Source organism: Thunnus maccoyii, chromosome 22 (genome assembly GCF_910596095.1).
Source record: "Thunnus maccoyii chromosome 22, fThuMac1.1, whole genome shotgun sequence".
Taxonomy (NCBI): Eukaryota; Metazoa; Chordata; class Actinopteri; order Scombriformes; family Scombridae; genus Thunnus; species Thunnus maccoyii.
Window position 1 is genome coordinate 24,846,092 of NC_056554.1, and position 27,297 is coordinate 24,873,388.

At 37.3% G+C, this 27,297-nt stretch overlaps 1 protein-coding gene across 1 annotated transcript in view; it reads left to right on the forward strand.

The window, feature by feature from the left end:
- LOC121889618 (tetratricopeptide repeat protein 39B) overlaps positions 1-27,076 on the forward strand; it is a 28,088-nt gene extending 1,012 nt beyond the window's left edge. Inside the window, exons 2-19 of the mRNA XM_042401716.1 lie at positions 11,733-11,767; positions 12,163-12,267; positions 13,555-13,686; positions 15,303-15,373; positions 15,493-15,560; positions 16,387-16,451; positions 17,059-17,164; positions 19,109-19,174; positions 19,506-19,614; positions 19,856-19,923; positions 20,032-20,091; positions 20,749-20,910; positions 21,305-21,396; positions 21,684-21,804; positions 21,909-22,020; positions 23,143-23,260; positions 23,381-23,497; positions 24,669-27,076. Coding sequence (XP_042257650.1) covers positions 11,733-11,767; positions 12,163-12,267; positions 13,555-13,686; positions 15,303-15,373; positions 15,493-15,560; positions 16,387-16,451; positions 17,059-17,164; positions 19,109-19,174; positions 19,506-19,614; positions 19,856-19,923; positions 20,032-20,091; positions 20,749-20,910; positions 21,305-21,396; positions 21,684-21,804; positions 21,909-22,020; positions 23,143-23,260; positions 23,381-23,497; positions 24,669-24,765 — 1,704 coding nt within the window. The 3' untranslated portion in view covers positions 24,766-27,076. The remainder of the gene's footprint in view (positions 1-11,732; positions 11,768-12,162; positions 12,268-13,554; positions 13,687-15,302; positions 15,374-15,492; positions 15,561-16,386; positions 16,452-17,058; positions 17,165-19,108; positions 19,175-19,505; positions 19,615-19,855; positions 19,924-20,031; positions 20,092-20,748; positions 20,911-21,304; positions 21,397-21,683; positions 21,805-21,908; positions 22,021-23,142; positions 23,261-23,380; positions 23,498-24,668) is intronic.
- The last annotated feature ends 221 nt before the right edge of the window (positions 27,077-27,297 follow it).

The following is a 27,297-nucleotide window of genomic DNA, read 5'->3' on the forward strand; positions in this document are numbered from 1 at the left end:
AGTTTAATGTCATAGAGACACATGTAAGAAGCTGGAATCAGAGAATTTTGACTTTTGTTCTTAAGAAATGACTCAAAATGCTTCATCGATTACCAAAATAGTTGCAGTTCATTTTCTGTTGACTGATTAATCAACTAATCACTACAGCTCTTTATATTTCTGAAGTTATTTGTTTACCATCACCTACAGTCATTCTATTATATTTCTGTAGTGCCTTTATGGTTTGTGTTGCTATAGTGACCTTATGATCCTAAATATGATAATAATGATACAGATAGACATCATTTCTATAGTGACATATGGTATCACTGTATGTTGCCATAAAACTGCAGAATATTCCTAAAATAGTCCTATAAAGTACTCAGTACTGAGTTTATAATGACCTCACCTCCTGTGGTATCATCCTGTAGTAATTCTGATATTTCTATAGTACGTCTGTGTTTCTATGTTTGTGTATATGTTTCCTATAATACTGTGATAATCCCACAGTTCTCTGTAGGGTTATTGATATCATGATATGAGACTAGACATCGTCTTAGATTTTGGATATTGAAACATCATGATATGACATAAATGTCGTCGTTTCCTGGTTTTAAAGGCTGTAATACAGTGAATTTTCTGAACTTACCAGACTGTTTGAGCTGTTCCAGGTCATTATATCCACATTACTGATGATTATTTATCAAAAATCTCCCTCTGTATTCTGTCACAATATTGATATCGAGGTATTTGGTCAAAAATATTGTGATACTTGATATTGTGTCCACATGGCCCAGCCCCAGTTCTCTGTCAGTAACTTTACCCTCTGCTTTATCACTACATTCCCAAATTATATGTGTGTCTGTAATATTAAATATTAACTTTTATAGGAACAATAAAATTACATGTTCCTATAAAACTCCTACACACTGAAAATCACCGGGTTAAAATTTTACCCAGTTTGGGCCAGTAAAGCACCAGTACAAAACGATGTGCATATGACATTCACAAGATACACAAGTTATGAACAATCAATAACAAACCGTGACATGTAAGTTTAAAAAGAGAAGAGTAGATTATAACAGGCTTTAGTTTGGGTCTTGAGAGGCTTCCTGGGTAACATTAATCCAGTGTTGTGTTGGTTCTATATTCACCCAAACTGGGTCAAATTTAAACCCAGTGATTTTTTTAGTGTGTATATAGTCTTATATACTCATAATTCTCCTCTCTATATACTGTATATTGTGGCTGTGACACCCAATATTGAATTTATAGACCTTGCACCATTATACACAGTTGTTGTTGTTGTTTTCAATGCTGGATTACCAACCAGTGGTCAACTGGTCCCAGCTTCACTGTGTCTGCATTGGTTGTGGTGCTTTAAAACTCAGTATCAACTGGTATGATGCAGTGATCACTCCTATTTTATTACTTGATCCTGAAAAGGTGTCCCATATTAAAATCTAGTTTTAAGATCTGCCTTATATCAGTTTTGTGCTTATGTGTGTTTAATCAAATCAACAAACCTACAACACAAGTCATCTGTTTGTGTTTATTTGGGGGTTTTATGTGTGATCTGGTGAAAAAACAAACAGAAATATGATCATAGATATTCTACCCTACATCTATTTAATATGACTGGACAACTTTATTACACTTCACTGACAGATTTCACTCTGATTTCCTTTAAACTGCTTCCATGCTGTCCTCATTTACAGCTTATTTTCCACATCACGTGTTTGATTTACAACAGAGTCTGTAACATTCCTGTAGTATCTCCGCTCTGACCGACAGTGTGTCTCTGGGATTATATAATCTGTTTACAGTGACAGCAGTTTAAGGGGTCTCTCATATGTTTATATGTGTATTAATTATTGATATATGTATGTATAAACTGAACTGTAGATCTTCTGGTTCAGCACAGATGAGCAGTGAGTAAACTGCTGATTACTATATTTATCTATGTGCTGTGTAGTCAGCTTTAGGTGAGGTGATACTGTCAGTTTCCTCGTGTGTGTGTGTGTGTGTGTGTGTTAGTTTGTGGGTTTATGTAAATGACAGATTTGATTTCAACCGCAGACTGTCTTCCGCTCAAACAAACAGGAAGTTGGATGAGAATATGCTTTCAAGAGCTCAAACGTTAATTCTGATCCAAAATGACTGACGATGATGTCACTGACTTCTACTTTAAGGAGGTCAGAATGTGCGTAGTCACAGCGCAGCAGTAAAGTCCTGCATGGCGTCTGGGTTTCTGGCTGATGACATGATGCAAAGACAACTGGCGAGGTTATTTTTTTTTTAACCTTTATGTTTCTAGTAAAACCTGATGTTCCATCCAGGTTCATATTGTTCAAACTGGGAGTGCCCCAGTAAAACTACTGTGTGGGTGTGTTTCACCATCCTTGGGGATGCAAGATATTTTCTAGATCCTGTCAAGGGATCTTGGAGGTTTCTAGGGTGTTCTTGGTGTGCCTTAGAAGATTTTTGGAGCTTTTATTGTTATAGATTTTAGCAAATCCATGCTAATCCCACAGCTTTACAAATCTGTTTCATAGACACACAGAGACAAGAGGAAAAAGGAGAAAGACTGGAGGGAAATAAGAGAGAGAACTGGAGTTTCTAGTGATTTCTGAGATCAAACAGACTCTGAGCTGTCTCACAAGCACACACGTTTGGTTCGTCATCTGTAGTCAGTACATTGCATCTCAGGGGTGAATAAATGCAGACTGCACAAATGGTCCACTATTCAAGATGTCTTTTAGGGTGCTCCAAAGGTTTCGTAGTTCCAGAGGTTAACGAATAAAGTTTTGGGGGTCTGAAAGGATTTTAGGGGTCTCGTCTCAAGAGTTGCATAGGTAGATTACATGGGCGGTTTATGGTGACTTATTAGGAGACATGGTGCGAGGTGTCTTTGCAGAGGCTTGAGAGTACATCTACCATCTGTAAGAGTTTCAACATCCTTACCAGCTTCTAAAGATGACGGAGTTCTGAGATTTGTTCATGGGATTTGGTGACCTCAGACTTTTTTTGCAGTTATTTCTTTATTGAGTTTTTACTTGATTATATCCACAGGTGGATGCATAACAAGTCACTTCTATCTTTCTTAGTGTATCATGCAGGACTGTATTACATAAGACTGTAACCACAACTGCAGACTGTTTCTCCTACCCCCCGTCCCCCAATCTCCATAACCCTCCCACTTACCCACCATCCCACTGATGGGCCAAAATAATACTAAATAAATAAAATTACATGAAAAAGGAAATAAAACATGTAGAAAAAAATATACATATATAATATACAATATACACACACACACATATACATATATATATATGTGTGTGTGTGTGTGTTTGTTCCATGGTGTTAGGGGATACAGCTTCCATCAGGAAGTGGGAAAGCTTCAATTCTACAAGGTAAAAGAAACATTTGACTTAAGGTGGGTATATTTGCTCAGATTTCCAATGTTGTACAACTAGTCTTCTACCCAACATAGAAGCTGTTTGCACCCATTCACTCACAAACTTAGGTAAAATCTGGTAACCAGCATTTTTTTTTCTATATTTCATGTATAGAAGACCAGAATTCTTGCATTCTGGGACAGCTTCAAAGTACATGCACCAGTGTAACATCTGAAAACTTGCGGGAACTCAGACTTGCTTTAAGGGGTTTCAGGGATCTTTGTGGTGGTTGGAGAAATCTCTACAGAGGTCTAGAGTTTCCTCAGGTCTCAGTTTTTAGGAGGTTATAGAGGAAAGGGTTATAGAGGTGCTTCAGGAAGTTCAATGGATTTGTACAAGGGAGAAAGAGGCTGTTGAACAGTTCTGTGGGTCTGTATGGAGGTTTTAGAGATATTCAAGTGGTCTGTTCAGGCCCACTAAAAAGATGCAAAATGTTTTTGAATGGGGAATTTAGGAGGTCTTAAGGGTCCCAAAATGTGCACTGGATGCGTCAGGAGTTTGTAGGAAGTCTAATAAATCCTTGAAGTTTATGGAGCTCTGAAGAGATTATAGAAGTCTGAGAGATCCTCAAAGCATTTTTTAAGTCCTTGAGGAGGTTTAAGGGGCTCCCCTTAAAGGGTGTGGTGCTTTCTTCAGCATTCTTGTGGTTCCTGAGGAGAGTGTATTTTAAGAGGATCTATAGGTTCTTGAGGAGGTTTTATATGTAATTTATGAGGTCTTTGTAAATTTACAAGGTTCTTTGTGTGCCTGAGGACAGTTTAGAGGGTTTTAGGGGTCCCTGTGGTTGTCCTAGGTGCAGAAGGTTCCAAGAAGTCCATACATGGTTTGAGGGGTCTTTGAGGAGTTTCAAGATGTCTTTTAGTGTGTTTCAGAGGTTTTGTAGAGGTACCAGTAGCCTTCAAAAGAGCTCTACAGTTCTTTGAGGGGTTCTAATTATTCAAGTGACAGTTCTGAGGGTCTGAATAGGTTTTAGGGGTGCCAGTTGCCTTTACAGAGGCACCAGAGTTACTTGAAGGGTTCTTGCAGTACCTGAGTCTGTTCTTGGGTCCTTGAGGTCTTCTAAAGGTGGTTCAGGTGGCTACACTGGATTTAGGTGTCTTTGAAGAGGTTCAAGGGGGTTCCACAGGTTGTTATTGAGGTATCTCAAAGGTCATTGAAGTGGATATAGGGGAGTTTGAGGGGTTTGACTTACTTGAGGTAGTGTCTAAACACTGAAAGGGACTTTTAGAAGGTTTTAGTGGTCCCTGTGGAAGTTTTAGGGCTCCAGGATTTCACAAGTGTTGCACAAATGCACCTTGACGTGAGTTGACTAGTTAGTTTCCTTGGGGAGACTGTTTCTTGGTATTGTTCTCCTTTCAGACTTTCCAGGGTGATCAAGGGACTAAATCCAGCATCTTTTTGTTTATAAACCCGATGCACATGTTCAGGTGGATGATGTGGGCTAGGTCTGACAAGTTGAGGCTGTCCTGCGTCACAGCTCACCAGTTTATCTCCTCATCAGAGCTCACAAATGCTCCTCTGTCAGCCTCCAATCTAACTCATCTCATTACAGAGGAATTCAGCTGACTTCAGTTGAGTCATCCAACCTCACTGCTCAGCAACACAACAATAAATAACGCATCGCAGACAGGAATTATCGGAATGAAAAGAATTACAGGAAAGACAACATCCAGTTAGGCGGTCGAATGAGTTTGCTGTGACCCTTGACCCCTTTTTTGTAATGTCAATCTAGGAGTAATTGTTTCTTTTTAAGACTCTCAGGTATGAATGGAATGTCAATAACACCATGGGAGTGTGTTGCAGAACATAGGTTTACCTTCATTCATCCTGCTTCACATTCATACAGAACTCTTATTGTTGGACGTTCGGCAGTTCAACTGTTTGGATTAAAATCTGTGCGTTGCCTAAGGGCACTTAGTCCCTGGATTATAGCCAGGAAACTGTCACTCAGATTTACAGATATTGGACAAAGTAGACATTTTGTCGTTAAGAGTTCAGTCAGCACTTTTTAAGCAGTTGAGTTCCAGGATTCCCAGAGGAGGTTTCAATGCTCTCTTGGAAGGATCCAGAGTTTTTTCCTGGAGATTTCAGTGATCTCTAAGAAGGTTATAGGGCTCTCCGAGTAGGTCAGAGGTTCCTCTTAACAGATTTTTTCTCTGGCATTTTTGTTGGTTCCCTCTGTGTTATCCATGTTTTTCTGAGCAGGAAGTGTGATGGGTCTTGAGGTTCAAGGTTCCACGGGTCATTTAAGGGGTTTTGGGGAAACCTCTAGAGGTTTGGTGGATTGTAGAGATGGTTTTCAGGGTGTTGAAGGTCTTCCTGAGGTCACTGAAAGTGTTCAAGGGGTCCTTGAGAAGGTTAAAACATATTTTAAGGTCATCCATGGTGGTCAATGAAGGGCATCACGGTGGTCTGTCAGGGTTTCATTGCCTCCTCAGGGGGGTTTGTTATCTTTTTAGGGGGTTTTACGGATCTGTGAGGACATTCTGGGTTTTTTGGGAGTTTCCAAGCCTCCTTAAGAGTACTCGAGCTGTTAATGTGTGTTGAAGTGTGTGTTTGGTAATAGGATGCAGTGTGTAGGTCTTGACTAATTGATTAGAGTGCTGCTGCTGTCACAAGAGAAGCTTCTCTGACATTGACCTCTCCTTGTGTGAAACAGCACACGTCTTTTTCCACAACTTCTGTTTTCATCCTGCAGCCAACTGAAAAACACTAAAAGATAATAGATCTGAGGTTATTTTGATGCTGAAGTATGAGAAAATCATCTCTTCTAAATTCCTCCTGGGCTCCTCTATCGGGCCACAGGAATATTTAACTTTCAAGTCACAGTCAGAAATCAGAAAGATAAAGGCCACAAGAGATACATGAAAATCATTTTCTGCAGGCAGTGTTGAAAATGTCAATAACTTCAAGCTTATACAAACTCCTGATTTACAGATAAGACTTTACTAATTAAGGAGGCATCACAGCAGCACAATAAACAGACCAAATACAGAAAGGATGGAGGATAAAGTAAAATAAGTAGAAAAAAGTAAAACTACACTAGAAATCAAAATCAGGATGTCATATGTACAAATTAGTAAAGAAGAATAAACAATAAGTAGAAAAAAAAATATATATATTCAGTACAATACCACTGTAAGTACAAAAGTATAGTGAAATGTATATTATACACTATACATTGATATACATATACAGTATATATAAGTAATAATACACTCAGCGAGCACTTTATTAGGAACACCTGCCTCATGTATGTTAACGGGGTGAGCAAAATATTAGGAACAGTTTTCAATATGATGCACTTCAGTACACCAGCAGCACCCACTAACACCCCAATAATGAACATAAAATATAAGCTTCGTAAATGTGGAATTCATAGCTGAGCTGGGTTGCGTTAGATTACACAGGTGTCCCTAATAAAGTGCTCACTGAGAGTAGATTTAGTTTTAAAAAGCTAATGTTACTGTCTACAGCAAGAAAGAGACAATATTCAAGAACTTTTGACAGGAAATTCAACACTTTTTAATACTTTTAGGGAACTGAATTCAATGCTTTTTAAGACTTTTCAAGACCTGGAAATACCCAGATTTTTGTTAAGGGCAGCCCCGGATGGAGGCAAAGAAATGAGCAAGAAGAAAGGGAAAGATGGAGGAGGGGTGTTTTCATTTTTCTCGCAAACAAATCTGTGAATGAAACCAAAGAGACACTCACTCGTCTCTTTTCACAGTTTTCACTCTCTCATACAAGCAGACGCTCTCGCTGACAGTCCCTCACACTGTCAGTGTTTTCGACTGTTAGCGGCATTCACAGCGTTCCAGACACAAATGCCACAAGCTCCTGCTGTGTTTGTGTGTGTTTGTGTGTGTGTGTGTGTGTATCTGTCATAGGACAAATTTCAGACTAAAGACAAGTTAATTGGGGACAGCTTGTGCAATTGGGGACAAAAGCCGTGTCCCCAATTGGGAAAAAGCTCATTTTTGGGTCAGTGGTTATGTTAGAGTTAGGGTAAGTCTCCAGGAAATGAATGTAAGTCTATGTAATGTGTGTGTTTGTGTTTATTATAGATGAATGTTGTTTAACCAGTCAGTCAGCACATTAACTCTCAACACAATAGAATCTTAAAAATGACATGACGGTGAAGTTTCTCGTTTTTTTTTAACATTAGTTCATAGTAATTCATGTGATAAATAGTTTTTATTCCTGAAAATTCCCAAAATTGAGAAATAAACCACACACTTCTCCTAGATTACCACATTTTGGTACTAAATACTCAACACGAAACACCACAGAGAAAGTCTCTTTCTCTTTCTATTTCCCCCGTTATTTATATAAATCTGATCCTGAAACTGAGAGAATCAGCTTCATTTCTGTTGAAATCTGTGATACTTACAGTTTGTAAAGTCTGACTTTCTAAAACAAAAATGCCACACAGCTCTTTAATACAAGCTTCCTATGATGATGTTGAGTTTTTTATTGTAGTTTCTCCATTTTACTCTTACTCTGTTTTTCACAATTATCTGTTATGCACGTATATGTGTCTTTGTGAAACACTTTGGTGCAAAACCTGTTTGCTTTTAAAGTGATATATAAATAAAATAAACTTGAAACTTTTTTAACACTACAGAAGTTAAACCTTTTCCTGTTAGTAACCCTAAAAGAACGAATAAAATCTATTCAAATATTTGTGAGGTAAAATGTCAGATAACATTTTATTTGACACGTTTTAAATAATATAATGTAATTATAACAATAATTTAATTTTCTGTCTTGATTTTCTCTTAATCAATACTTGAGAAATGTGTTTATTTTGTTTGACCATCAGTAAAACGAACCTCAAGTTTTACTTTAACGATGACATAATCAGAGAAAAAAAAATCATTCTCGCACAATTTTAATTACATATTAAATCACACATGAATAAATATTTTAATAATCCATCTTTGTCTATGGGGCCGACAGATTGCTCAGTGGACAGAGTGTAACTGGGTCACAGTGTTGAAGTCTGGTCGTGTCTGTGCGAGTGTGACTACAGCGGGTCGATAGCTGAGCCTGCAGGCGCTGAGTTGCTGTCGAGCTCTCTGTATGTGCGACTGCAGCTGTACACTATTATGCAAGGAGCCACTGGGCTGCTATTATTAGCCTGCTACTGAGGCTCCAGAGACATACTGGGTGTGTGTGTGTGTGTGTGTGTGTGTGTGTGTGTGTGTGTGTGTGTGTGTGCGTGTGTGTGTGTGTGTGTGTGTGTGAGAAATCAATGCTGTTGCTTTCCACTTCACATGTTGATGCCAAAATAGAAAATGCGTTGGATTATATTCACGTTGTGAAGCATGTTTGTGTGTGTGTGTGTATGTGTGAAACTCCTTGAACAAACAGTGTGACCTCAGGCAGCGCTGATGCCTTTGATATCATATATAAATATATATCTTCGTCTCCAGTGTACCATGTTGACAGACTGGGATTTTGTTGTTCCTTTAAATAGACACCGAGCTTTAAACAAACGTACTTTATTCTTCTGGGACATGTTTGTCACAACAGTCAGATGAAAATTTCATCCTTTTGCCTAAATTAGATTTTCTTGGCAGCAGTAGTGAAAACCGGCAAAGATGATGGTGAGCAATAAATCCAAACTACAGGCTTCAAAAACATCCCTTTTTATTTTGAAACCATTGGATGAAACTATTCCCAACTTTTCAGGGTGAAAACTCTGAAAAGGTTGGAATAATCTTGAAATGTTTGTGTTTGGCTGGGGGCCTTTTGTTGTGAGTCATTCCCCATATCTCTCTCTCTCAACTATTAATAAAGGCAGTAAAGGAATAAACTTTGGGTGGAACATTCACAAGAAGGCAGAGACATATTTACAGGATTTACTCTGAAATGTATTCAATAATCATAAACAATTGGGATTATACTTGAAAACTCTTAATGGTCCCGAGATTATTCTGAAAAAACCCTGAAAACCCGAGGAGTCAGGATTTAATCTGAAAAGGAAAGAATGATTCTAATAAGTCAGCATTAGACCTGAAAAGTCTAAAATGGTCTCGAAAAATCTGAATTGAATCAGATTATTCTGGAATAACCCTGAAAATTTGGTAACTCTGAAAATGAGGAAAGAATAAGTCTTAAATTTCAGGATGGAAGAAATGTAAAACTGAGGAATAATGCACAATAAAGTTATGAATAGTAATGGAATAATAGTGAGAAATCTGGAATAGCCATTAAAATTTTAGAATAACTCTACAACTAAAAGTTGGGAATAACCCTGATAGGAAACAAACCTGAAACATCGGATTTAGTCTGTCAGGAAGACTAAAAAGTCTTAAATGGTCCAATGTCTAAGTCAGGTATGCATTTGATTATTCTGGATTAACCCTGAAAACTCAGGAATAACCCTTAAAATGCAATACTATAAGTCTTGAAAAACAGAGCAGTTGGACACATGCAGGAGACTGAAGAATCAATATTTATTTACTCAACTCGGGAACAGAACTCAGGAGTGCAGGCGAAGCGAAACTGAACTGAACAAAGGATCCGACAACACCAAACTGATTAAATACAAACTAAACTGAGGTGCAGGTGGAACAGGAGAACAGGAAAAGAGCTGATTGGCTGTGGGAGACACAGGGAGCAGGGCAGGTGTGGAGGAAAACTACAGAGCAAACATAAAACCAATAATCATGGCACACAGATGGCTGTAAATGCAAATTATTCAAATCTACAGAAACAAATGTCAACAAACTCCTTTTTCATAACATGTTGAGGATCCAGCCATTGAACAAACAGTCTCTGGATAAGAACGTCTGCTAATGTCCTGAATGTAAATACAGAAGACTTGTGGAATAAACTGTCTGCTGTATAAACTCCTCAGTCACATTTCACAACTAGTGTGAAAGCAAAGGGCCGACTGCCACTCAGTCCAGTTCAACAAACTGGGAGAAAGTCTGAGGGCGTCTGGTGAACTGGTGGAGGGACACAGAGCCAGACTGGGACAGAACCATGACAGAATAATAATATGGTTAGAAATGGGATTATCCTTACTGAAATAACCCTGAAACACAGGATTTACTCTGAAAAGCAGAGAATAATCCTGAAAATCTTAAATGTTCCTGAAAAGTAAATAAATAAATCAGATTATTCCGGAATAATTATACTAATACTATATCATAACTGATAATTTTATAATAACCCTGATGATTTGAGAATGACCCTGACAATGAAGGAATATGTCTTATTATTCAGGAAAAACCCTGAACAATAATAATGAAAATAATAATAATAATAGTAATAGTAATGTAATAATAATCAAACATCTGGAATAATCCTGAAATTTTCTAATAACCCTGAACGGTCAGGATTTACTCTGAAAAGTGAAGTGAATAATTATGAAAAGTTGAGAATAACCTGAAAAATCAGAAATGAATCAAGATTAATCTGGAATAATCCTGACAATTTGGGAATAACTCTAAAATTGAAGGAATAAATCTTGAAAGAAGGAAATTATTCTGAAAAATTAGGAATAGATCTGAAATTTCAGGAATAATGTGAAAAGGCAGGAATAGTTCAGAAAAGTGATAAATGGTCTGGAAAAGGCATAAATAAATCAAGATTATGCTGGAATAACCCTGATAATTTGGGAATATATATGGAATAAGTCTTAAAATTCAGGAATAACCCTGGAATCTGGGAATAAATCTTGAAAGGTCCCGCTGTACTCTGAAAAGAAGGGAATTGATTCTGAAAAGTTGGGAATACACCTGAAAAGTGTGAAATGCTCCAGAAAAACTAGAAAATAAATCAAATTATTCTGGAATAAACCTGAAAACTCTGGAATAACCCTGAAGAGTCAGGATTTAGACTAAAGTAGGGAATGATTCTGAAAAGTTAGGAATAGATCTGGACATACAGGACTAACCCCGAAATTCTTAAATGGTCCAAAAAAATCTGAAATAAATCAGATTATTCTGGAATAACCCTGAAAATGCAGGAATACATCTTAAAACTCTGCAATACCTCAGAATAATGCGGAATAACCCCGAAATTATAGAATAAAGGTCAGGAATCAGAGGGAATAGTCCTGGAAATACTTAAGTAGTCCCAAAAAATGAAATAAATCAGGGATACTTCTGGAATAACCCTGAAAACGAAATAAGTGTTAAATTGAGGAATAAACCTGAAATCTCATGTTTAATCCTGGAAAAGCAGGAAAATCAATGAGAACAGAAACAGAAAACTGCAGATCAGACTGATGATGACGTTTGTGGTTGTTAACCAGAGTGTTTCTGTGTTTTTCAGGACTGCTTTGAAGATGCCTTCGACCGGATACCTGCGTGAGTAACACACACACACACACATACACACATACACACATATAATGCATAAAACGCACACTCACATAAACCAGTCATTCTCTGAGTGTTGTACAAGCTGAGTAGAGGTTTGTAGGTTTGTAGAGGTGTGTGTGTGTGTGTGTGTGTGTGTGTGTGTGTGTGTGTGTGTGTGTGTGTGTGTGTGTGTGTGTGTGTGTGTGTGTGTGTGTGTGTGTGTGTGTGTGTTTGCGGTCAGCTGCAGATCATTTCCTCTCAGCTTCCCGTCTCTTTCACCCTGTCTTCTGTCTCTTTCACTTTTAGTCACTTCCTGTTTTGGATGGTGTGTATGTGTGTGTATGTGTATGTGTGTGTGTGTGTGTGTGTGTGTGTGTGTGTGTGTGTGTGTGTGCGTGCAGGGCATGTCAGATGGACCTGCAGACAGCCATCCAGGAGACTCAGTGTGCTCTCAATCTGGTCCTCAACAACAAGTTCTCTGAAGCCCTGGACCTCCTCAAACCATGGTAACCACGGCAACACATCTCCGTGTTTTATTATGTAATATATGATATAGTGTACTAGTGTATTTGTACAAGCACAATTTGCACTACAAAGCTTTTGAATATGACTATGACAACTGCTGCCACTTGTACTGGTACTGATACCATTACTACTGGTACTGCTACTGGTACATTTACTACTGGTACTATTATAACTGGTACTGCTACTGGTACTGCTATTGGAAGTGCTACTGATACTCTTACAACTGGTTCTGCTACTGGTACTATTACAGCTAGTACTGCTACTGGTACATTTACTACTGGTACTAATACAACTGGTTCTGCTACTGGTACCAATACAACTAGTACTGTTACTACTGGTACTAATGCAACTAGTACTGCTACTTGCACTGCTTCTGGTACTTTTACAACTGGTAGTGCTACTGGTGCTACTACAGCTAGTACTGGTACTGGTACATTTACTACTGGTACTAATACAACTTTTACTGCTACTGGTACCAATACAACTAGTACTGTTACTACTGGTACTAATGCAACTAGTACTGCTACTTGCACTGCTTCTGGTACTTTTACAACTGGTAGTGCTACTGGTGCTATTACAGCTAGTACTGCTACTGGTACATTTACTACTGGTACTAATACAACTGGTAGTGCTACTGGTACTGCTATTGGGAGTGCTACTGATACTCTTAGAACTGGTTCTGCTACTGGTACCAATACAACTAGTACTGTTACTTGCACTGCTTCTGGTACTATTACAACTGGTACTGCTACTGTAACCATTACTGCTGGTAGCTACTTCTACTGGTACTATTAATACAGGTACAATTTTACTGGTATTAATATTGGTATACTACAAACCCTATCTCTAGTGTTGCTGTATGTACTAAAACTACTGGTACTATTACCACTGGTACTATATTTGAAACTGCTTCTGATACCAGCACTACAGGTACTACTATACTTATCACTAGTACTGGTGCCACAAATGGTACTAAAACTGCTACTGGCACCAACACTTGCACTACTACTGGTTTTAATGACATTATTAATACACATTCTACTGATACTACTATTACTGATACTTTTAATATTGCTGCTGATGGTACTACTACTATACACACTACTGGTTCTGAAGCTATTGCATTACCATTCACACTGGTGTCACTATCACTGTTATTACTACTGCTCCGTCATCTGAGGCTGCTAGTGCTGATACGAGGATTGCTACTGATACTTCGTCAACATAATTACCGTGTGTATATAATATACTTGTGTGTGTGTGTGTAGGTGGAAGGACAGTATGTACCATGCGTTGGGTTACAGCAGCATCTTGGTGATGCAGGCAACCATGACCTTCGAACATAGAGACATCCAGACTGCCATGGCAACCATCAAGGAGGCGTTACACACCTGTCAGAGGTGAGAAAGGAACAATATTATGTCGCTCTGTCTGAGAGTCAAGAGCTGTGCAGGTTTGGCTCGGGTGTTTGGACATCAGATTAAATTACTTTGGCAAAGATAAAGATTTAGTTGAGTCCCAACAAGGGGGGGAGGGGGCTTTTAAGTAGAAGTTATTTTTGTTGAGCATTATTCTTGGTAAATTGAGCCTCTCGACCTCTCTCTGGCCTTATGAACCGACACCGTTTTCTTAAGACTTACTTTTTGCTAATTTGGGTTCATTTGGGGGCATTTTTGATATGCACCAGATATTACACATATTTATCTTCAAAACATAGGATAAGAAAAATCGGTGCTCTTCAACAAGTCACTCCCATCATCCAAATAGAAGTAATATCCAAATAAACAATATACAATAAGAACAAGAACACAGCAGGGATAAATCTGGAACATATGAGAAAGTTTCAGAGCAACTGAGATTATTCTGAGCAGCATGCATGGGAATACATCACAATATAATAGACTTGTGTATATTTCTGGCTTTTCCCCTGATGGTCTGAATAACTCGCTGTTGCGCTGTGCTGCTCTGTCTCATCTGTCCGTGCGCTGTCATTGTCTTCTTATCGCGCTGCAAAGTTACAAGTTATGAATTTGTTTTTCACTGCGTGAGAAAATGGTCGTGTGGTGTGAGAGCGTGTGAAAAGTGTAAACACTATACCTGCTAAACATCAACATGTTAGCATTGTGATGTTAGCATTTAGCTGAAAGCACTGTTGTGCTACGGTACATGCGAAAGAATTTTAATCTTGTTCATTTATAAGTAACTAAAAAAAGACATTTTGCTCAAAGGGGCCATTTTTATTATGAATAAACTACATTTAGCTGTTCATAATCTCCATGATATTGCAAAGCAAAGGATGTTGGCTAAAAATTCACTCTGTTATTCATGTTATGTTACTAAAATGTTCCTCCATTTTGCAAGATGTGATGATTTCTTTTTTTAACAATAATAATAAATTTCATTTATACAGTACCTTTTTAAAACAAAAGTGTTACAAACTGCTATACATGGGAAAAACTAAATTGAGACAAATGAGAACCACAACTAAATAAAATCCAGCAAATAAAAGTATTGAGAGTAAAATACCCAAACACAGTGGAACTGGATACAAAGAGCTTTGGCCCTGCATTATTAAATAAGTTTTAATAAGTGATTTAGATGACGTTACTATTCTATAAGCCTCAGTTGTTCAGGCAGGTATAATCAGACTTATATTCACATAACATTTTAAACATCAGAAAATCTTACTCATACAGCTTTTGAAAAGAAACCTGAAAATTATGATTAAAACCACAGTTTCCTCTTTTTTTTACATATCACAAACTTCTCTAACTACTTCCTGTTCTACGTGAAGCACTAAATCAAGCCAGGTTGACTGCATCTAGACTGCAGCTGCATCTGAGGAACTCTCACTTCTGTTTTCAATAACATTTACACTTAAATAGATGAAAGACAAGAGAGATAGAGAGAGAGAATGCATCTTACACTACTGGATGACAAGCACGGCCCAAAAACTTCACTTTGTGATAAAGTTTCCGTCTTCTTCTTCTGTTTAATCTTCAAACTGTTTCCGCAGATTCAGGAAGAAGAACTCGGTAGTCGGATCTCTGTCTAGTCTGATCAGCAAGCAATCCAATTTACAAGAAGGTATACACACATGTCCCGCTCCAACATGCATTGACTGACAACAGGAAGTGCAGCTCACAAACAGGAAATAAGATCAAAAGCGACAGGAAGTCACTGTGTTGTGGTTATGTGTTTTGCAGAGGAGATGCATGCAGAGATCTGCTATGCCGAGTGTCTGCTGCAGAAAGCCACGCTGACATTTGTGCAGGTCAGAGCTGCTGTCTGTTTATCTGTCTGTCTAAATATCATAATCCCACCCTTGAAACAATGAATCACTGTGTCATTCTGATAATTATTTAAGCTAACTAGCTAGTGGAGCTAATCAAAATGAATAAACTTTAACATATAAAAATTGGTGGAATGCGCCTTTAAAGCTGCAGTTTCTCCAGTGGCCATTAGATGCTGCTCTTGTAAGACTTGACTGTATTGAAGTGAATTGGAAAACCCCCAAAGCCAGTTAGTGTTTTACACACTGACATTATTGTCTTAACAGATGATTTTACTTCTTTTGATGTCTTTTTGAAAAATATATAAGTTTACTGAAACAATATTGAAGGTTAACCTGGGAGTTGGGAGTATATTTCCTAAATTGACCAACCTTTTTAGCCCATCACCCCTTAAAGGATCATTGTGTAAGATTTAGGGGGATCTATTGGCAGAAATGGAATGTAATATTCATAAGTATGTTTTTATTAGTGTATAATCATCAAAATGTATAACATAGGTCTAGTTGTTTTTAGACATTATAATGGGGAATAGTAACATATTGTAGCTTTCAACCAAAAAAGTGTTTTTTTTTATTCTTTAATTGGTTTATTTGAATTTGAATTTAAATTTTTAGTGACCCGAAAGATGATAGTGGCCAGAATTTCAAAAGAACTAAGCAAAAAATCAGACCATTTCTACTCAGGGACATATGCTCATAGGACTTTGACTAATGATAACATGTTTTAACTGAAGATGCTGTGGATACCGCTGTAAGCTAATTGAACAAATTATAAATGTGGTAATTATTATCTGTCACTTTTTTCCAGGATGAGAACATGATCAGTTTTATCAAAGGAGGCATCAAGATTCGAACCAGCTACCAAATCTACAAGTAAGTGATCAATTCAAACCTTTAACAAATTTAAAATACTTTATCTGTCATTTACTTAACTATTGGTTCAACAATTAGGTTGTTATGAGTTTTAAAAGGAAAGTTTGAACATGGTGAAAATTAACAAGTTGTGTTATTTAAACGCAGCATATTTAGCTTCTAAACACGTTTTCCCCACATTTTTAATTTACTTATATTGATTTCTTAGATGTGCATTTGATGTTTTTTTTATTTGATTCTGTTTTGTATGTTGCTTAGATGTCAATTGACAGATACGCTGCTTTCATCTCTTATTCTTTAATTGTGAGTTCATCTGTTCTCAGGGTTAGGGTTAGGTTAGGAAACCTGAGTCCATCCCAGGTTTCAGGTTCACATTTGAAAAAATACTTGTTCAGCTCTTCCAACTCCCACAACTTCCACTGTTTATATAGATTTTATTCCCACTGCTTTCAGTGCTTACACTTAAGCCAGCTGATATTGTCTTCGAGTTTATTTTTAATTGAATCCATATCCTCCATATTTGTTATGGAATATTTTGTTATAAATGAATATCCTAACCCTTCAATTACTTTCTGATTGTTACTTCATGTTTCATGTTGTCCAATAGGGATTGTCAAAATGTGCTGAATGTTGCCCAGGATGCAGCCAACCAGTCTGATTCGTTCAGACAGTTTGAGGGCGGGGTCAAGCTGGGCATTGGATCCTTCAACCTGGTGGGTTTTCAAAGAGGCATTCACTGGTTTGTTTTTTTTTCCCCTGAAGTCCCAGACGAGAGGAGTTTAACTGCAGCAAATGTTCAGTCACATCAAAGTTGATTTAACTGTCCTCCAGATATTTTCTATAACTTCTCTAAACTTTTGGTTCACACTTTTCAAAAGCACCTTGACATCACAAACTGGGGTGGAGTAAACGACAAAAGCGAAAATTTGAAAAACGTGAAGACAGGATGCTGATTCTTGCCTGTTTTACTCTCTGGTATATGATGTTTTAGATTAATAAGTGGTATTTAAGTTTGCTAACTTTGTCTCAAAAGCCTGGAAAAGAAGGAAAGATTGACTATTCAATTAGTATTTATTGTTTTCTCCATGTTTTTGTCATGATTTATGAATTTTGTTGTAGACAGTGATGTTCTTTAGATTTGATTGTGAAAGTTGTTTGAGTTGCTTCCAATACAGGCTGGGCTTAGTTATGTGCATTATACAGTAATATAAATTTAATTTATTCATTCATTCATTCACTCATTTATGTTAACAACTAATACAACATTATATCTAGTTTATAAAACTAACTACTAAAACTGGTGTTTTTTCAGACTGGTGAAAGGCTTGATTTCACTCAGACCTTATATTCAATTCAATTGAATTCAATTTTATTTATTGCGCCAAATCGCAACAAAAGGCACTTTTCACATAGAGCAGGTCTAGACCGTACTCTTAAATTTACAGAGACCCAACAATTCCCCCATGAGCAGCACTTGGTGACAGCGGTACGGAAAAACTCCCCTTTAACGGGTAGAAACCTCAAGCAGAATCCGGCGCTAGGTGGGCGGCCATCTGCTTTGACCGGTAGGGTTGAGAGAGAGAAAGAGAGAGTGCATCATGGGAAGTCCCCCGGCAGTCTAGGCCTATAGCAGCATAACTGGTCCAAGGTGAGCCTGGCCGGCCCTAACTATAAGCTTTATCAAAAAGGAAAGTTTTAAGCCTCTACTTCTGCTTTTGGAGACTAGAGGAACCACAATATTTATATATATGTAGGAACCAAATTTTATATATATGTATGCAAAAAAGAAGTATCTTGTCAAATTGAGAACAAAGAGAAAATACCTGAACTATTATAAAATATGAGAATGTATAACATCTGGATGTCCAAACTCTCCCTTCTTTGTTTAATAGTTTTGTGAAAAATAGGCGAATGTCATCAGCATATTGTCAGAGATAGAACGATATTAATAGAATTACTCACACAGATACATTATTAAAGCAACATTATACTATAATATTATACTATTTTACCTTAAAATAACAGCTTCATAATCATTTTGATGATACACTGACTGATAATAGAGAAAATTAAAGAATGGCCACTGTGCGCCCCAAACGCCTGTTCTTGCACTACAAGAAGTGCATAAATAGTAGTTACCTGGATGTAACTCCAGTTCTATGAGTACATGCAGAGCCCTCTAATGGGCTGTTCTTCAGCTAATAAGCGACAGCTGACTCGACTGATCAGACCTTCGGTGAATTACAATTACTTGTTAACTCGCCAATATGTAACTTATACCGTTATCAACAGAACTGAGATACATGTTAGCAGCCACTGGACTGTATTTTCTGTAGTGAATGAAGATGATGTGGATCGTAATGTAAGTCATTCAGTGTAATGCTAGCTGTTAGCAACTGCATTTTAGCACACAGCTAGCACTGTGGGTTCAGATGTAAGATCAGCTAGAAGCACAGCGAGAGTAAGTGTTGAAGTCTGTTCCCCTTCAAGTAGTGTTCCCTCGTGTTGCAACAGTGCAGTACCCTCACCGCTCAGTTATCAACAGAATTAAATGTTACAATGTCTTGGTTTAAGTGCACATATTGATTAATCCACTGAAAGTGCATTGTTTTAATAATTCATTTTTGTTATATGTAATAGTGTTCTCTGTCTTTCAGATGTTGTCTCTCCTCCCTCAGAGGATTTTGAGGCTGTTGGAGTTTATAGGATTCTCAGGAAACAGGGTGAGTACAGCTTTAAAAGAAACGGCCAGGTCATTAAATTAATATTTCCTCAATTGCATCAGCAAAATAAAAATGTATTATTTAGTAAGGCTTAATAAAATATTTCTCTAAGAATTTATTTTAAAATGTCTCTACGTTTTAATGTTTTGTTTTTTTATGGTAAGATGCTGTTTGTAACCGCAGCTGCTTCACAGAGAAAGCCTTTCAGCAAACGAGTAGTAATTACAGCCCTAAACCAAATCCTTTGCTGTGATAATCCTGGAGGAAGACTTCAGTTAGCATTAACAAGAGACTCTCTTCACATTCCCCCTCTGTCTCTGTCTGTCTGCAGGGGTTTGGTTTGTCTCAGCTGAGAGAGGGAGCATCCAGTCACAGTTTGCGGTCAATCCTCTGTGCCCTGACTCTGCTCTTCTACCACACATACGTTTCACTGATACTGGGTAGGAAACTGCACACATATACACTTTGCTCTTCTTCTATTGCTCTGATATAGCACACTGTAGCTGCACCCTGTTGGTGGTCCAGCTCTACAGCCCTAAATTACTGCACACATCTTGAATGTTGTTCATCGATTCAGAGATGTGGTACCATAACTTCATGGATGATTAGGTGTAAAACTGCTGTGAGTACAGGCCTCTCGTAGATAACTTTATTTATAACAATGTTGCTGTGTTTGATCAGGAACTGGGGAGGGGAACCTGGTAGAGGCTGAAGCTCTGCTGGAGCCGTACCAACAGAAATACCCAAAAGTAAGTAAAGCACATACACAAGAAATGTAAACATTCAAAAATCTACTGACAGGACAAAATTTCCCGATGTCATTGGCTGATGAAATCTAAATTTTGTTTGTCTTTCAGGGCTCAATCATTCTCTTCTACTCTGCTCGTATCGCCACACTGCGAGGAAACTTTGAGAAGGTCTAAAACAAACACACCGTTGTACTTCTATCTGTGATGATCCTCATTGACATAACACACTGACAAACCCTGAGCTCTAACTGTAACCTAAACCCAATTCTAATATTAACCCTAAAACCGAGTCTCAACCCTCAAACAGACCTTTGAACAAGTGAGAACAAAAAAATATTCCTCTTGTGCAAAAAAATTTCACTCTTCGAAAATGTCCTCAATATCCTTACTTTCAAAAATGTCTTCGTTTCCAAAAAAATGCCCTCATTTTCCAGAAGTACCTAATTTGTATGTCACTTTGGACAAAAGCGTCTTACAAATAAATAAATGTAAATGTAAAATGTCTTAATTAGCCAAAGCCAAAAATTTTTCCTCTTGTAAAAGCAGCCTTCACTTAAACATTTTCTGAATTTATTTTCCAAAATTTTCCAAAAATGTTCTCACTCTCTAAAGTCTAAAACAAAAACATGTCAGTTACACAAAGAAGAAACATTCTAAAAGCCTACATTATGTGGGAAAACACAAGAAATTAATATAATTTAGATAAATTAATGTGTAAGTTTGAATACATCTCTTGCAGTCTTTCCTCCGTTCATCTGTTTCTATCTCCTTTGACCTCACCTGAGCAGGTGAGTGTCGATGTGTAAAATGTATCCTGTGTTTCAGGCTCGGGCCAGGTACGAGGAGTGTATCAGCAGCCAGCAGGAGTGGAAGCAGATCCACCACCTTTGTTACTGGGAGCTGATGTGGACTCACTCCTACCAGCAGCAGTGGCAGCAGGCGTACCGCTACGCAGACCTGCTGTGCAAGGAGAGCCGCTGGTCCAAGGTCAAGATAACACTTACATAATGTGCATGCGTAAATCCTGGTCTCATGCAGGCTCTCTTTAGTCTCGTAGTCAGCCTTCAGCACTTTCTTTCTCAAAACAGGGAGAAAATCTTCCAATAGATAACTCCATGTGCTCCTACTGCAGCTTCACTGGAACATTTTAGAATGTATAATTTGCTAAATGCCCTTTTTAAGAGGTTTCTTATAGTCTTGGTTGATCTTTTGTCCATTTTTTTTTGGTAATTTCTTGTGATATTTCAATGGAAGATGAGCTAGTAGTCATACATCATTACTGAACCTTTACATGACCTTTACATTGCTGACATCGCAAAAATTATTCTAAAATATGCTTTGATCTTTAAGGGATTGCCTCTGTATGACCCTCTGTCTGCAGGCTATCTATGTGTACCAGAAGGCAGCCATCCTCAGTATGATGTCAGAGGAGGAGGTGAAGAAGACTGGGGAGGACATCATGGAGCTCTTCAGGTCAGTCTGCCTCCACTTTAAATATTATAGACCTGTTGTCACCTGTAACTGTGCGTCTGGAGCTACACAGGGAAGATAAATGGGGAAATGTAGGGATAAACATAGAAATGAATGGGAATAAATGGGGAAAAAATGAGGACATTGTTGGAAAGTTAAAACATTTGGGGATATTTTGGAAAGTGAGGACGTTTTTTTTCCAGTCCTTCATTCTTTAAATGGCTGTTTTAGGTTTAAGGTCAGGTTTAGGGTCATGCTGTAAGTATGTAAACGTATATTTGTGTGTGCAGGCAGGTGGAGGGGCTGAAACAGCGCCTGGCGGGGAAATCGATCCCAACGGAGAAATTTGCAGTGAGGAAGTCCAGACGCTACAAAGCTGCTAACCCCATCCCCCTGGTCATCCCCGCACTGGTATACACACAAAACACACTTCTGCAATACACACACTCGAGCAATAGTTTGAGGTGATTAGAATAGTAGTTAAAGTAATAATTTAATTTCTTCTCTCTCCGTAGGAGATGATGTATGTTTGGAACGGTTTCACCATAGTAGGGAAGAGATCCGACTGTACCGAGTCCCTGCTGGTTACCATAGAGACGGCTGAGGAGCAGCTTCGCAACGACCCCAGTGAGTTCAAAACATCACCGTTGCTACTAACGCTACTACTAACACTGATTATTAATGTTAAACAAGGTGTAATGCATCAAATAACGGATATGAACACTAATATTTACTCAGAATATTGAGAATAAGATCTTTTAACAGTCATTACAAGACACTGAAGCCCAAATATAGATATATTAATGTGTCGGTGGATGTGTATTAATGTAATTATATGTTACGATATGCATGTTCACGCAGATTTATGTGCATGTATAAGTATGTATGTATAAGTACACATACAGTATATCTCTTGTCTTTTCTGATGCATTAATCGCTGCTGTTTTAAGAACACATCTTTATTCATTCACTATTGTTATTATTTATGCTTTATTAATTTATTTTGCTCAACAGTATTAGCAGTATTATACATTTTGCTCATAAGAGGTCACAATATCACACCTATAACAGTTCAAACATGATGAAATGGGGGTTATGTACCCAATATAGACTCAATAAATTTAATAAATGACAATTAAGTGTAAAAAAATAACAATGTTTATCACTAGTACTACTGCTGTTACCTGCTTGTGAAATCTAAGATGGCCCACAAAAATGATTTCTTTCAACTGCCTAAAAACGCTGAGTAGAAAAAAAAAATAGCTTGCTGAAAAAAAAGGTACAGGAAAACATGTGAAAAAGAGAACAAACAATGTTAGCGAGTGTGCAATTTACACTTTTTATTTCCCTAAAAGCTCCCTAAACGGTGTCAGTGACTGTTCACTCCAGTAAACTTTACGAGCAGCAGCGATTGCTTTGTGAAATAAATAAATTGTAATGTCTTGATTTAGTGTTAATATTCTCCCAATAAAATTCTGCAACTGAACAAAAGTCAAAGATAATGTAGATAAAGAACTATTTTCTTTTTAGTAAAGCTGCAAATACCCGTTATCTACCAACGAAACCAAATGTGTCATTCTACATTATTATAGAAAGCATCAACTTTATCTTTATGTGTTATTTGCTAGATGTAGATTCTAAGATTTAACCCTTCAGTACACAGAATTAACCGGTTTCTTTTCCTGTGCTGTTGCTATGATCCAACTAGACAACATATCTTATGTCTCTCTCTGTCTCTCTCTGTCTCAGACCCGTCAGAGTTTCATCCAGATGACAGCTGTCTGGTCCAGATGTTGAAGGGACTCTGTCTAAAACACCTGGGCAGGTTACTTCAGGCTGAGCTCTGCTTCACACAGGTCCTGTCCAGGTAACTCATTAACACGCAAACACATGCAGACAAACAGGTCCAGGCACCCAGTGTGGCTGTTTACCCTCTCAAAGTGTGACACAGATTAGATAATATACCTCTGTGTGTGTTTACTTTCAGTGAAAGTCGTATAAAATACGATCACTACTTGATTCCTTTCACACTGTATGAGTTGGGTCTGCTGTATAAACAACAGGGAGACCTCACCAAGGCCACTACATACATCGAAAATGCCAAGTAAGTTGTCTTTATACCGCTCTATAAATTGTACCTCAAAATATACCTAATATACTAATCTATGTATGTTAATACCTCTATATACTTTCATATACATTTATACACCTTTATATACCTTCATATACATTTATACACCTCTATATACCTTCATTTACTTTTATATACCTTTATACACCTTTTATATACCTTTTTATACCTTTATACACCTCTATATACCTTCATATACATTTAAACATCTCTATATACCTTCATATACTGTTATACACCTTTTTATACATGTATACACTTCCATATACTTTCATATACCTTTTATACACCTCTATATACCTTCATTTACTTTTATATACCTTTATATACCTTTTCATACATGTATAGACTTCCATATACTTTCATATACATTTATACACCTCTATATACCTTCATTTTCCTTTGTATACCTTCATACACCTTTTATATACCTTTTTATACCTGTATACATCTCTATATACTTTCATATATGTTTATACACTCTTATATACTTTGACCTCTTTACACTATTATGTACCACTAAATACATTTACATACTTGAATATACCATTAAACACAAATGTGTATATAAATATATATATACATATATACCTTTACGTTATTCTGTGTCATATAATATACGTCTATACATGTTTATGAATTATTTACAGTACCTTTCAGCGACCCCTTTACACCTCTACAGAAGTGTACACATCTCAGAACAGCTTTATTCACATCTGTGTACTGTACATTCACATATTGCTGTAAACCTCTTCAACGTGTCTGATTACCTGTGCTACTAGTAGCTGTTTCTGCTGTGGAATGTATCTCTGGTATTTCACTATAGATAGTGAAATACCAGAGATACAGATACTATTGGTATCTGTATCTCTGGTATTTCACTAAGGGGGAAATTTACACACATAACTACAAGTCTCCAAATAGCCTCAGGTTTTCTTGGAGGTCTTGAAGTGCACTGAAAGGAATGAAATGGACAAAGTCAGGCCATCATACCACTCATATTTTATAACATTTTTATTAGAAAGGGCCATTTCTACCTATACCAAGTGCTTTAACAGCTCATGTTAAAGCTTAACGTGTGTGAGAGGAAATGGGAAGCGTAGTAATCACAAAATTCTGAATGATTTCTTGTGTTTTTCATTAGGACAAACTACAAGGATTACTCCATGGAGTCCAGACTGCACTTCAGGATCCACGCGGCCCTCAACAGCCTCAAAGGATCACCTGCGGGCACCCCATAATAGTCGAAACAACTCAAAAAACTGCAGCTGGAAACAACAGTGTACGATCCGAATCCAGGGATTCCCTGATGATTGAAGAAACTTAGATTTGTTGGGGTTCTGAGATCACAGTCCCATCTGGACTTTCTTTTTCAGTTTAGCCGAGCAACCTTTTATTTTATTTCCTTTTTCCTTATTTATTTTTGCAATAGTGTTGACAGATGAGATTATTTAAACTTGTACCTCTTCTTAAACAACCACGGGCTTCCCATTAGCAGCTGGGTGTCATGGTTCAATTGATGCCAAATGTCAATTATGTCAATTCAATCAGCAAACCAATAGATCACAACGGCTCCTTTATTGTCAGTATGAGGACAGTCTCAGTCTAGGGGCTTGTTCACTCAGAGATCTTGCATAAGAGAAACGATTTTGACAATTTTTGGCAACTTCTTGTGTTCAGGTAGAGTGAGAAAGTACTGGGAAGCAGCTGCAATTTTCTGATATAAAGATTAAGTTAGATAAGGTTTAACCCTTTGAAAAAAAAACGCAGCTTGGAACACCAAGACAAGACATTTGGAGAAATCAATCAGTTTTCCAAACTTTGATTGCAGTCGGTCGCTTCGTTTCACCTCTTGCAGTGCGATTCTCCGTCTGAAAAGGCCCAAAAATATAGAAGCTTATTGATCTTGGATCACATCTAATGATTAAAACTCTAAATAACAAATTACCACAACAAAATCATGAAGGTGTACATCGTCAAATAATGAATACTTAAAGCAAATACATGTCAAATTCAACCATCAAATGATAAATATTAATATATAATAATGAAAAGTTGATCAATTAACAATAACAGTTGCAATTAATGAAAAGCTGCTAACCAGCCACCCATCAAATAATGAATAAAAAGGTTAAATAATAAAAAGTGAGTCATCAAATAAGTCTAAAAAGTAAGAAATTAAGTTAAATTCAAGTCCATCCTGGTTTATTTTAAGCTCTATGTCCAGCTTTCACCACTAGATGTCGCAATTTTACTATATTTTTACTTTTACTGTTGGATTACAGCAATAAATCATCACATCTAATGATTAAAACTCTTCAAAAAAGAACAACAACCACAACAAATGATGAACCTCTGTATCATCAAACAATGAGTATTCAAAGCAAGTAAATGTGAAATTCAACATCAAACAATAAATATCCGACGAATGTGGCAGCAATAAATAATGAAGGTCGACGTCAAATAATGAAATTGCAACATAGACCTTAAGATAATAAAGAATGTGGTTGTATTTAATACGTGTGGAAGTTATTTTTATGGGCTTCGTCTTATGTAACGACTAACTTTTTATTATTCTACCTCTGTATTCATTATTTGATCGATGGCCATTCGTTGTTTGACGTTTCTATTTGTAGCGACCGGCTTTTTATTATTAGATATGGATATTTATTATTTGATGGTTGGATTTTCTGTATTTGTTGTGGTAACTTGTTATTTGAGGAGTTTTAATAATTAGACAAAATGATTCATTGCTGTAATCTGACATCAAAAAGCTTCCATACTAAAATCTAATCTTTACTGTTTGCAAAACTGACACCTATTACCTACTACTAACACATCCTGGTCTTAAACTAACAACTCATGGTATAATGTTTGCTTCCAAAAGAAAAAATATATATATATATATATGTAGGATAGACTCATGAATACTGATGTTGCAACGTGTACTGATTAAACTCTGATGAGTATATTCATGTTAACAGCAGGGAGAGCAGTGTGTTCAAACACACAGTATATACATACGCTTTATATTTTTCTTTACTTTGCCTTTTTTGATTTCTTAATAATAACGTGCACTCCACATGTACACGTGGTACACAAACGTGTCTGTGCACACGCAAACACAGCCTTGTCACCGACCGTGGCTTAAACACAAACACACACACACACACATACAAAACACGGTACACTCATTCCAAGCTTGCACGTACTGGGCAATATGCACATTAAAAAGAGAAACACTCAAACAGCTGTAAACGCACACATTTAGCAGCAATATAAAAAGAATTTTTGCTGTTATTAAGTCAATCAACTTCTCAGTCATTCTGTTGCTCAATGTGTGTCCATGTTTGTAGTTTTATCTGTAGTTCTCTCTCAGAGGCAGAGCTGGGTTTTTTTTAAAATTTCAATTAAACCTGCAATAATTGATTTATTTGTCCACATGTTTTCAGCAGAAACAAATAATGAACACAACTCTGAACTATCATCAGCTTTTAAGTTGATATGTTGAACTTATTTCCACATCCAGCAGTTACGGAGAAACATTATCATTCGTTTAGAGTCGTGTTTCTGTCCACCTGGTGAATGTAAGTCCAATAATCACTCTCTTTTAGCTCTGTTTTTACTCTCTACCAACTCCTGAGGGAAATATCTGGCTCTTTAGCTGCTAAATGCTCCACTATGTTCACCAGCTAGTCTACAGCTAACTGTGTCTGTTTGCTGTGTGGTGCTAAGCAGGTAGTGTACAGCAGCTTTTTACAGCTTTTTCTCTG